Below are 13,382 nucleotides of genomic sequence, written 5' to 3'. Positions count from 1 at the left end.
TCATTTCTTTTGTGTATATACCCAGAAATGGGATTGCTATATTTAATTATTTGAGGAACCTCTATACTGTTTTTCATAATGACTATGCCAATTTACATTCCCACCAACAGTGCACAAGGGTTCCCTCTTCTCTACATCCTTGCCAAAACTTCTCTCATCTACACTAATAAAAGACAAACATGCAAATTGACCATACCTTCGCTATGCCTTAAGCCTTGCCAGAGGGGAGCAGGCCTAAGCTGCAGTCAGACATCCTTAGCGCTGTTGAGGCGGAAGAGGCTCCCACCACCACCACTGTACTGTGGGAGTGCACTCACCACCATGGGGCAGCTCCTGCATTGAGCGTCTGCCCCCTGGTGGTCAGTGTGTGTCATAGTGACCAGCCATTCCCAGTCGTTCTGCTGTTAGGGTCAGTTTGCATATTATCCTTTTGTTATATAGGATAGAGGCCTGGTGCATGGGTGGGGGCTGGCTGGTTTTCCCTGAAGGGTGTCCTGGATCAGGGTGGGGGTCCCGTTGGGGTGCCTGGCCAGTCTGGGTGAGGGGCTGATGGCTGTTTGCAGGCTGGTCACACCCCCTTCAGGGTGGGGGTCCCCACTGGGGTGCCTGGCCAGCCTGGGTGAGGGGCTGATGGCTGTTTGCAGCTGGTCACACCCCCTTCAGGGTGGAGGTCTCCACTGGGGTGCCTGGCCAGCCTGGGTGAGGGGCTGATGGCTGTTTGCAGGCTGGTCAAGCTCCCCCGCAGTGGGGACCCTCACCCCATGTAGGTTTGGCCAGCCTGGGTGAGGGGCTGAGGGCCGTTTTCAGGCTGGCCAAGCCCCCCCAGCAACGGAAGCTCCCAGCCTCTCCTTTTTTTCTTTTTATTCTGGGATTTATTTACCTTCTATAATTGAAACTTTGTAGCATTGAGAGGAGCTCAGAGCTGGCCAGGGTGGGAGGGAGGGAAGCTTGGCTTCCTCCATCGCCAGGGGCAACCAAGCCTCCTGCTCGCTCCAGCTCCGTGGCCACGGGCAGGCTGAAAGCAGGTATCTGGGGTTTATTTATCTTCTATAATTGAAACTTTGTTGCTTTGAGTGAAGCTCAGAGCCGGCCGCGGCAGACGGGAAACTTGGCTTCCTCCATCACTGGGGCAACCAAACCTCCTGCTTGCTCCAGCTCTGTGGCTGTCAGCCGCCATCTTGGTTGGGTTAATTTGCATATAGTCGCTCTGATTGGCTGCTCCCCTCTGGCAAGTGGACATCCCCCAAGGGCTCCCGGGCTGCCAGAGGGATGTCTGATTGCCAGCTTAGGCCCAATCCCCCGGGGAGCAGGCCTAAGCCAGCTGGTGGTCATCCCCCAAGGGGTCCCATACTGTGAGAGGGCACAGGCCGGGCTGAGGGACCCCCACCCTGAGTGCACAAATTTTTGTGCACCGGGCCTCTAGTGTTTTGATAATAGCCACCCAAACAGATATGAGGTGATATCTCGTTGTAGTTTTTATTTGCATTTTCACAATGCTTAGTGATGTTGAACACCTTTTTTTAATGTACCCATTGGCCATTTGGATATCTTCTTTGGAAAAATATCTGTTCAGGGCCTTTGCCCATTTTTTATTAGATTATTTGTGTGTTTTTTGCTATGGAGTTTTATGAGTTCCTTATTTACAGTGTATCCCCCAAAAATGTATGCATACTTTAACAGCTGGTAGCTAGTTTTGAAAATGAAATGTATTTTTAATAAACACTGCCTTTATAATTATTCAAAGTGTTTGTAAACATTTTGGGGGGAGGCACCCTATATTTTGTATATTAATCTCTATCAGACATAAGGTTTGAAAATAATTTCTCCCATTCGGTAGGTTGCTTTTTCTTTTTGTTGATTATTCTGTTGTGCCAGCCTTTTTAGTTTGATACAATCCCAGCTTGTTTATTTATGCTTTTGTTGCCTCTGCTTTGTTATCATATTTAAAAAATCATCACAAGGCCAATGTCAGGGAGCTTTCCCTATGCTTTCTTCTAGGAGTTTTATAGTGTCAGGTCTTACATTTAAGTCTTTAATCCATCTCAGGTTAATTTTTGTGAGTGCTGAAAGATAGAGATCTGAAAAGTATAATTTGGCCTATGATATAAAATACAAGTTTTAAAAATTATTCAGAAAATAAGAGAAAAATAAGAAAATACACAAATGGTAACCCTCTGAGAAACAAAGTAATGTTTTACATTGTGAAGTGAGTACGTTCTTTCTGTAGAAAATTAAAAAGCCTAGAAAATATAATTGTTGACAATGCCATGTTACTTGAACTATGTGGTTGGTGTCATTACATCCCTACTTTGTAGACGAGGAGATTGAAACCGAAAGAGGGTAAGGCCCAGCACTAACTCACAAATGTCTGAACTCTAACTCCCAAAGTTGGCTGTAAAAGTCAGATCACCTGGAGATAATAAATCTTAATATTTGGTTTATTTTCTTCTGAGTGTATGCAATGAAAATTAGGTCACATGGTATTAACATTTTGTAACTTGTTAATTTCACTTACTATGATATAATTTTTTTTTCATTAAGAGTTTTTAAAAAACATTTTAAGGGCCATTAAAATCTCATCAAATTAATGTACCATGAGAAAAAGAAACTAATGTTAACGTCTTCCTCATTAACAGTTATGATTCTACCAAAGTTGGTCCGAAATTGGCATAAAATCCTGGAGATCTCCTCTTTGAAGGTGTGGTCTTGGTTTTTAAGTTTAGTAAGCCATTGGAATACTAGTAGGGTAGTTTGCTTGTTTAGTAGAGGATTTCACAAGGACATTCATTATCAGTTGATAGTGAACCAAGGAGGGTTAATAAATTTTTCTCCACAGTTATTTATCAATATTCCTAATCATCTGCAGAACCAACCACTGTATCCTGTGTTATGGGGGTGGGGAGGCTCTAACCCTACCAGGAGGGGTTCTAAAAATGCTAGTAGGGTCAAGCAGAAGCATGAAGGAGGGTGGTGTTTGTAAAGACGGATGATGTGTAAGTAGAGAGGACATGAGCATGTGTCTGATGAATGATTGTTAGCCTTGAACAGTACAGTTTATCTCAGCACTGAGGATTAGGCTTTAAGGGGGACCTGTCCATGTATTCAGACTAGCCTGATGCTTAGCTTTTACATCTTGGGCTAAATTTGACAATTTAATGCTTCATGTTTTATTGCTGTAAATAAAAAGTCAATAAAAGAGAGAAGAATACAGACTCTTATATTTCTGGGATCTATGGACCTGCACATTTTATATCCGAGTTTGCTGTTCAGACAGAAGCAAATTTATTCTGAGAGAAGTGGGGGTTATTCTACTGGCTTTCATGTGCTGCATTGTTTTGGAGGAGAACGTAAGACAGATGGAAGTTTAGAATTTTTTTATTATTTTGGTTAATTTTCCTGGATGCCTTTCCCTTCCCCTTTTAGCTTCTTGTGATGAAGGGGTCCATCTTTAATTTTTTTCAAAGATAAATAAGTTCTGGGGATGTACAACCTAGTGACTATGCTTAATATTATATTGTATGTTTGAAAGTTACTAAAAGAGTTGATCTTAAAAATTCTCATCACAAGAAAAAATATAACTGTGAGATGATAGATATTGACTAAGCTTATTATGGTACTCATTTTGCAATATTACATATATGAAATCATCACGTTGTACACTTTGAACTTATACAATGCTATATGTCAATTATAACTCAGTAAATCTGGAAAAAAGTTTTCAAAATGAGTAAAAATTTACTCTTCTTTATAAATTATTTTCTTGACTAATAGTATTTTGCATTTTTTAATATTGCAAGAATATTAGGTGAAAACTTTAAAATAGAAAAACCATTCTCCTGTGATAATGTAATAAAATATTTTTGTATTTGTTACTTTCTATTTTTTGCACCTTATTTTCAAATAGAAAAGAACATCTAGATAGTATTTAAAATTTTTCAAGATGATTGGTAAACTTACTTGCCAGTAGTTGTCCATTTGTTACAAAAAAAATCTATTAGAATAGTGAGGTTCATAATGTAATTGAAGGTTGGTTTTCTTTATGGAAAAGAACAGCAGGTATAATAGCTATAAGGAATACACAGATTGTCAATGTAAGTACCAGCAAGAAATGGAAGAAAATGAGTTTCATATTAAATATTTTGTCTGTAGGCGTGCAAATTCACTCACCTTTTTGAGCTGAGCAGAAGGAACCACAATTGATGACTATTTTTGTGAGGAGCCAATGGCTTTGTAGCTTTAAAATATATTTTCCTCAGATTATGCTGATATTCTCTAGAGTTATTATATAAAAATTGATACAAATAGGAAGTATAAAAAAGAAGAGCTCTGTCATGCCATTGTCTGCAAATACCCATCATCAACAGTCAACCCAGCTCTTTCTTAAATCGTGCCCTAATTGATTTTCATTGCTGTATGTCCCTTTGTACTGTTTGGACTTTTTATGTATATACATGCATTTTATAATAAAATAATAGGTAATAAAAGTTTATATCTTGAGGGAAAATATGAGCATAACTGCATTATATTATTTAGGATTCTTTTTAATAAATTGAATCATATAAAATTGCTGATAGGCAACCCTTTTCAATCTACAAATATGGCAGTTTCATTCACTCAACTTAATAATTGCAATAGGCTTGCTAAGAAATCTTGAAGGCCTGAAGGAGAATAGGGATATTATGTTCACAGCTGTATCTCTAGGGTCTAAAACAGTTCCTGAAGGATGACTCTAATCTTTGTTATGAAATAGAAAAGACTTGACACTGATAAAAATATTTTTATGAAAATAGAAATGAAATGGAAATATTTTAACTGTACTGCAGAGAAAATCAACTAAGGAACCAATTCAGTTCCAATCACCTCAATAGAATGGCTCTGGGAAAGCTTAGTCAATGAAAATCCATCAATGTTCATACAAACTGTTTAAAGCTTCAGTATTCAGAAGCATGCATAACATCAGCAGTGTCACAACAAGGGGGCAAAAACCTCCTGTATTCAAACTAGGAACGGTGGTGACTACCAGGAACAGTGATGGCTGTAGCTTGAGCCCAGCAGCTGTCTCCAGACCCACATTTTTCCCACCTGCTAAACTGCCTATAGGTTCCCAGCTGCATACCAGCTGTCAAATGTAATGCATTGCTTCAGGAAGGACCACTCCAAATAAGATCATTTACATGACTTGTTTGATGCCTGTCCCCAGTCTTTTTACCTGGTGGACATTTGGATTGCTGTTTTATTTACTTATTTTTAAAATTTATTTTCCATTTACAGTCGACATACAATATTTTAGTAGTTTCAGGTGTATGACATAGTGATTAGACATTTATATACCCATCTGGCATAATTACATAGTTACTACAATATTATTGACTCTATTCACTATGCTGCACTTCACTTGGGATTGCTGTTTTTTAAAGCAGTGTGCCATAGGCCTGGGGACAGCAGGTAGGGGGGAGCTGTCTGATGGTAACAGATATTGTGGTAGAGGCCTAAGATCATGGGTTTTGAAGACAGGTGGTCTCAGTTTAAATCACAGCTCTATCATTTACAAACATGTGACCTTGGACAGGCAATCTCTTTGCTTTGTTAACAAATCTCTACTTTCAAAAGTTATAGTTCAATAAAACAGTAAGGATGGACATGGTACTTTGCACATAGAAGCCACTGCTTTTCAACCAGAGCCATGGTTATGATGTAAAGGAATCCAGTTACTGAATAAATGGCTTAGATTATAGAATCCTAGAATTGGAGAGTGGAAGCAGATCTTAGAAATCTAAGGTGCCTTTGTGCTCCTTCCTATGAGGTGCGTCAAAGGGGAATCAGCCTAACATTCAGGAATGCATTTGGTTTTACTTGAGGTTCATGCTTGTGCACGTATTAAATAGGTAATTTTTGATAAAGCCTAACTTTTCCCCTGTTCATCTATTTTAATTTCCCTTTGTCCATTGTTATCTTCCAGCCCCATAAAGCTGGTCTGTGAACCGTGATAATGCAGTTAAGGAAATCGGCTCCATCTCCTTGACATGACCAGACACCGAGTCTCAGGATGATGTCTCCCTCGTGCATATGCAGCCCTGCTAATTATTCTGCTTTAAGACATAACGGCATGTCAGGACACGAAACCTGGGGCCACTGCCTTTATTTAATTAGGCACGAGTGGATTTGCACATGCCTGTGCATAAGAAACAGTCGCTTAATGTAACTGAATATTGGTTTTTGGTATTCCCTGTTCCCAATGAGGCAGCATCTAGAAAGATCAAAAAATGGTTTATTCTAATACAGTATGTGCAAAGGGCACTGAGCGTGTACCACGTTGCATCTTCATTATACATTTCATTCTGATACCCAGTTACCAGGCCCTGCTATTCTTTCCTGTTAAAGTCATCTTCAAGAAAGTAGGCAGCAGGATTTTTATGGTGTCACAGAGCCTGCAGCAAGATCAGTTGTGCCCCGTGAGCTTCATTTCTTTCCTGTCAGAGTCAGGATCTGAGGCGTGTGATGATGATCTGGGACTGCTGGGCCTGAGGGGATGAGAGGCCTTGGATCCTGAGGAGAGTGAGCATCCCTCTCACCTCCTACACCACATATGCACTCACACAATGCTACTGCCCATCCTACCAGAACCCCAAGCTCAGGGAACAGGGCCGCCTTTTCTGAGGCAGACACTGAAGATTCTGCCAACTTGGGCAGGGGCCTATGCCCTGAGAGCAGGGGCTATTAACATAGGATCGATATGGAGTTAGGAGTTTGGGGTGGGAGGGTAGGAAGATGTGAATCCCTGAAATTATTTCCTAGGAAAACGGTCTTTTGCCAGATTTTTGTGTGTTTATGATCCAAAAAAGCTTAAGAAACAGGTATGTTCTAGCTTTGCTCTGATCTTTTGAGACCAAAGAGTGTTGGAAGGAATTTGGTCTTGGGTGTCAGATGGATTTGGGTTTGAATTGTTTCCAATGGATTTTAGCTGTGTGGCCTTAACATGACCAGAGAGGCTGTGAAACCTTTCTGACCCCCATTTTCTGAACTGTAAAACAAGGTTCAGAATGCCTATAGCATTATGCTAAGCAAAATAAGCCAGTCGGAGAAAGATAAACATCACATTATCTCACTCATATGTGGAATATAATAAACAACATAAACGGATGAACAAAAATAGAGCCAGGGTCATAGAAGCATCAAACAGACTGTCCAATCTAAGAGGGAAGGCAGGGGAGGCGGGGGTGGGTGGGGCGGTAAGAGATCAACCAAAGGACTTGTATGCATGCATATGAGTATAACCAATGGACACAGACAGTAGCAGGTGAGGGCATGTGCTGGGCTGGGGAGAGGAAATGGGGGAAAAAGGAGACTTATGTAATACTTTAAACAATAAAGAATTTAAATTTAAAAAAGATTATAGTGACAGGTAGACTAAGTAGAGAAATGATAAATGTTAATTTTCTTTTTTCTCTCTTTCATCTCATGAATAAAATGAAAGAAACTATCCGTTCTGCCTTATTCCTTGCCAGATCTTCCTGAGCACCCATCATGCTTTGCACACAGTAGGCACTCAAGTGTTGGTTGAATGGCTGGTTGGGTGGGTGGAGCAAGTGCCTTGGTTTAGTGCCCAGATGAAATCTCTCAGCCTGCTTCCTCAAAGCACCTGTTTTCTAAGAGAGATCTTGGTGCTATGATTGGTTTTGCTAAGACAACCCTCCCAGGACAGTTAGCCCCATGTCCTTTGCACAATCTTTCTTAATATTATGGCAAGAGTAGATCTGCTTCTTCTGTGCTGAAAGTTATCATCTCTGCTGGACTTTTGTCTGTATCAGGGCTGAGCAAAGCCACATGTTAAGGCCACAAATCTGGTCTGTTGTCTATTCTTACAAATAAAATTTTGTTGAAACACAGCCACGTTCATTGATTTATGTATCAGCTATGATTGCTTTTGTACTGTGGCAGAGTAGGGTAGTTAGGACAGAAACCATATGGACTGCAAAGCCTAAAATAGTTATTATCTGCCTCTTTCTGGGAAAAGTTTGCCAACCCTGGATATATATTATCTGTACTCCTTACCATAACTCTGCAGGATTGGTCTTAAGATGCCCTTTTTATGGATTGAAAAGCTAAGACCAACAGAGTTTAACATTGTGACTGGGATTACACAATTTATATATATGATTAGGGTTTGACTCCAGGTCTGTGTGATTCCACAGCCCCACTAAACACTGCTTCCCTCTAAACACTGCTTCCCACTAAACACTGCTACCTTTTAACTCAGCCAAAACCTAGCTGAACCAGTTACATCTTCCAGTCCTGCCCAGTGACCGTGACTGGCATGGGGAGCAATTCGGTGATGCCCCCTGGAATCATGGTGCAACCTGGCGGTCCTGGCGATTGTCCACAACCTGGCTCAGGTCTGCAGTGTAAATCATGTGGATGGGTAAATAAGTAGGTGAGAGAGGGGATGAGGATTTCAAGGACTAATCCTGCAGATGGCAGAGCAACACGGGTAGGCACCTGTTTATATGCAGACATCATGCTGCTTCCCAAGGGTCAGCAGGGTCAGCATTCCCAGGAGTGTCCTTGTTGCTGCTGGGTGTGGCTTCTACTCTTGTTTGGTGCCCTTGGTGAGAAATAGGTAATATCTGTGCATTTTCAGCACATAGCTACCCAGCGTAGACTTTCCTGCTCCCTATGAGACTGTGAGAGCTTTGGACCTGCACGCTTGCTCGCTGGCACTGTGCCCTCATTGGCAGGTCTGACTTTAAATTTGAGATGAAAGTTATTTCACAGTGAATTAATTCTGATGGAAATTTTACTGTTTCAAGGGCTTACAGACGAAGTTCTGTAGTTCTTCTGTTAGTATTCCATCTGCGCATTATTTCTTCTTCTCACTCGACTTCACCCTTCCAATTAATTTTTCCAAGCTTATAAACTGCTTGTGATTAAATAAAAGAAACAAAATTGGAAAAATCAGCTATTCTGCTTTAACTGACTACGTAGCAGTGTTACAAGCTGACGATAACAATAACAGACATAATTTTAGCCACCCAACTGGAAATAACACAGTTGGGTAACTTATCCGTCTGTCAAAGCATGTATCTAATCAGTGGTCACATAAAAATGGGTATTGTAACATCCAGTTAGTGAGGGGAGAGGGGAGGAGGATTAGGAGGGTGAATGCTCTTCTTGATGGAGCCTGTTTTTGTTCTGTCTTTGTGACCAGCAGTAGGGAGCGCCTGTGACGCTCACTTCATGTGTCATGGAGCTGCCGACGGAGGATTCCGTGGAAAAGCAGCAGAGCTGCAGAGTGGACAGGAAGGAATCAGAGCTATAATTAACTTGTCTCATTGTGTTCAACAACAGTGGCCCTTATTGCTCCAAAGACGAAATCCTGCGGTCTTACCCTGTGGCTGTCACACTGTAAAGTCAATGACTCTTTCAGTCTATGGTGAAAACAGAAAGCATAATAATGGGCCTGCTCTGGTTTAAGTGGGGATAGAAGAACCTGGTAGAATTAAGTCATGTTTCATTTGTTGTGCCAGTGTAACTCTATGGGGAAATAGCGGGTTGATTAAAATTCTTGGTCTGTTGTTTAATTATTTAGAATGATTGCTTCCAGCAGATGTGTTTCTCTTTGTAGTGCTTTTGGTTTGTTGCTGGCATGTTTTAGTGTCCAGTTACTTATTCTTTTTAATCCTCCCCTGAGGATATGTTTTTATTGCTTTTAGAGAGAGGGGAAGGAGAGAGAGAAAGAAACATCTATGTGAGAGAGAAGCATCGATTGGTTGACTTCCTTACATGCCCTGACTGGGGATCGAACCAGCAACCTAGGAATGTGCCCTGACTGGGAATCTAACCCACAAACTTTTTGGTATTCGGGACAATGCTCCAACCAACTGAGGCACCAGCCAGGGCCAGTTATCTTTTTTTAAGCTTTAAAATATCCAAGTAGCTCTTCATGTATTTTGTTTGTTTCTTCCATGACACCAGGTACTTCTCATTGATCAAGGCTACTGATGATTAATTTGTATTTCTGTCTTAGAAATGTGTTTATTAAGAACCCATCAGAAAATTCATATATACCCCTTACCGGAGACTAAAGAGAAAATTTTAAAAATTACAAATGATTACTGAACACTTTGATTTGGAGAGAAATTGACAAGTTAATAGAATTTTAATTTATATTGATGAAGCAAGTTAATGGTGGTGGTGCAGTCACTTCCTGGGTGAGGGAGAAGAATGAGCAAGTCATAGAAATCTGTATCAATGGTGCTTTCTAGAGTTGTTCATCCCAGGTATACTGGTACAAGCTATTTGGGAAAGAGCAAGGCCTATTCATGGACTAGTGAGAGCCCCATCCGGTAATATTGATGCACCAAAACAGTTGTTTGAGAGTCCTTGCGTTTGCTCTTCCTGGAGCCATGCTAGGAAGGCAAGCTGCTGCTATGCTATAATTGCTGTACAGCGTTTTGTCCTGTTTTGTTTTGTTTTTTAAGCCCATGTGCATTTTCATGGTTGGTTATAGTTTTTGTATGTGTGTGTGGCAGCATTTGAGGGATGGGGGTGTCCATAAGGCTCCTAACACTTGACTGCCAACTTTGCTGGGCTCACATGTTCTTATTTGTATGTTTGCCAGGGAGAAATGCCTCCTGCCTCTCCAGTTGGCTTTGGAATCCAAGAATGTGAAGCTGGCCCAACATGCCTTGGCAGGAATACAGGTATGGCTCGCACTGAGTACATTGGGGACGACAGAAATTGACAGGCCACATTGGCATGGAAAGAGCAAATAGTTAATATTTTAAATACTAGCTGTTTAAAGACCCAGGCAGAATTTTGATTGAACTAGATAATAACCAGAGAGGATAATAAGATTTTTAAAAGTATTTGTCAACATTTCTTTGTATACAACATTATCTTATTGAGCCTTTGTCCTCACACACTGATTCATGAGGACTCAGCTAAGCCACACAAAAGTGAACTTTTTTAAATTTATTTTTTGTTAATCCTCTCCAGAGGATATGTTTTTCATTGATTTTTTTATTTGTTATTTTTTTTAGAGAAAGTAGAAGGGAGGGGGAGAGGCAGAAAGAGAGGAACACATCAATTGGTTGCCTCCCACACACACCCCGACTGGGGCTGGGGATCGAGCCTGCAACCGAGGTATATGCCCTTAACCGGAATCGAACCTACAATCATTCAGTCTGCAGGCTGACACTCTATCCACTGAGTAAAACCGGGTAGGGCCAAAAGTGAAATATATTATGTGATGTCCAACTTTTAGGAGAATAAGGGATCCCAAGAGAGACACCCCAGGTTCCATATCAACTCAAATCTTGTATACACTCAATGTCTGTGGTTCTGTGGATGAAAATTGATGGTAAACCTGACACATTTTGTTTTGTTTCCTACTCTACAGTTAGGTTGGCAAATGGGATAATGTGTTTTGTTTTCAGAGTAAGATTGAGAAGAAGAAAAAAATTTGGTCTAAAGGAAAAGTTAGATTGAGAACATTTCCTTCCCTGAGCATTTGTTCATTTGTGTTTTACACATTACATAATAGAGCCGTTGCAAGAGTGCAAGAGAGATGGCTATATAAATGCACAGACTTTTTAAGTGGTTTGGTTTCTAAGTGACAAGCACTGTGAAGTTCAAGCCTGCGGGGGTTTATTCAGCAGGGCCATGGATCAGCAGCATTTGTAGGACGTCTTTTCACATCCGTATGTACAATTTCATTGTTAGCTCTCTAAGTTCAAAGAGGTCCCTAATACCTTTTCTTACTCTCTCCCCCACTGGATTAGATAAAGTGTGTTTTATTATATAACAGCATTAGACATTTTTAAACATCATCCATAATGTTATTTAAAACTTTGCTCTTCTCCCAGGTAATTGGGCCAACCATAAGAATGAATGGAAGGTTGTTTTAACCTGCCACTGATGTTTCTTTTTCTCAAGTATTGTATAGATTTTCCATTTAATTACTATTTTCTTAACCCTCCAACACTCTAAGTTAGGGGACTGTGATTTCAAGGGTTTACTTAATTATGAAAACATCAGTGACCTGGTGGGCACTGAGCTTTCTCTTACCATTCCTTGTTACCTCCGATTAACTTCAGGCAATGTTTTTGGGCTTCCCAGTCTTTATCACTGTAGTTAATAAGAGGTTCGTACATTAACTTTAACTCTGGGCTGCCCTGCGTGCACTAGGTAATAGTGAAAAATCTCTTTTGAGATAATACAGGCAAAAATGTCAGAGAGTTCTGGGAAGAAGGTTCACCATCCTTGTTCTGATCTGATCGGCATTCAGCTAAAAGAGGGAGTCATTGCTCTGGACAATCAGAAGCCAAAAGCTCTAATAGTAATGACTCTACACTGACTTGGCCAAGGGCAGATAGAACAGGGATTAATAGAAAGTCCTTAACTGGGTCTCACAGACCCACCGCCCCAGGACAGAATGGGGGAGAACAGCTTACTTTCAGTCCTTGTGAATTAGGGATTCTCATTCACAAGTGTGAGTCAGCACAGAATATGCCATGACTTACAGCTAATTTGATCTGAGAATGTGATTAAAGCTATGAATTACCGTTTGTTTGTTTGTTTGTTTAGGCAATAAACACATTTAATTATTTTACATAACTAGAATTCTAGAGATGGGCCATTTTAGGTTTGGTGCACCAGCTCAATGGTGCCACCAAAGACCTCATTTCTTTCCCTTATTTTCCTCTGCCATCTTTTTATTTTTTATTTTTAAAAGACTTTATTATTAGAGCAGTTTTTGATTTACCATAAAATTGCGAGCAAGGTTCAGGGAATTCCATGTACCTCTGTCTTACACATGCATAGCCTTCCCATTGTCAACACCACTCACCAACATGATTCATGATTCTTTTTTTTTTTAACCAAGGAGAAGCCTACATTGACACACCATATTGACCCACAGTCCACAGTTTACCTTACGGTGCACTACTCTTTCATGTCAGACCACTCATGAGGTCCTACATTCACACTGGAGGCCACATGTTAAGCCCGAGAGCACCTGTGAAACTATGCCATTGAAGGCGCCCGAGGAGGGTTAGTATGGAGGAGAAAAGACTTAGGTGGACGTCACAGCTGATTTCGGATACTTCACAAGCCTTATCCGTGTGAATCTGGGGAAGGATAAGTGAGCAGAAGCTGTAGGCAGTTGGGTTTGGGATAGTTCACAGTCGTAAGTGAAAAAGTAAACATCTGAGAAAAGGAACTTGTTGTCTACAGGACTCCTTTCCTGTGAACAAGCTCCATTCAGAAAGAGTGTGTGTGTGCACGACTGTTGTGAGGGTTGATTTCCCTTGGCACAGGCATGCTCCACCCCCATCACCCAAATAACCTTTGTGCCCACCATGTTAGAATTTCACTTGGTGAAA

General features: G+C 40.8%; 1 protein-coding gene across 1 annotated transcript in view; it reads left to right on the top strand.

Annotated features, from left to right (window-relative positions):
• The window catches only part of ARFGEF3 (ARFGEF family member 3), a 126,627-nt gene that overhangs the window by 23,447 nt on the left and 89,798 nt on the right, over positions 1-13,382 (top strand). The window contains exon 3 of the mRNA XM_006084420.3: positions 10,619-10,700. Within this exon, the coding sequence (XP_006084482.1) occupies positions 10,619-10,700 (82 nt within the window). The remainder of the gene's footprint in view (positions 1-10,618; positions 10,701-13,382) is intronic.

Source organism: Myotis lucifugus, unplaced genomic scaffold (assembly GCF_000147115.1).
Source record: "Myotis lucifugus unplaced genomic scaffold, Myoluc2.0 scaffold_11, whole genome shotgun sequence".
NCBI lineage: Eukaryota > Metazoa > Chordata > Mammalia > Chiroptera > Vespertilionidae > Myotis > Myotis lucifugus.
Note: the sequence above shows the minus strand (reverse complement) of the source record. Positions and strands in the feature narration are given on the sequence as shown.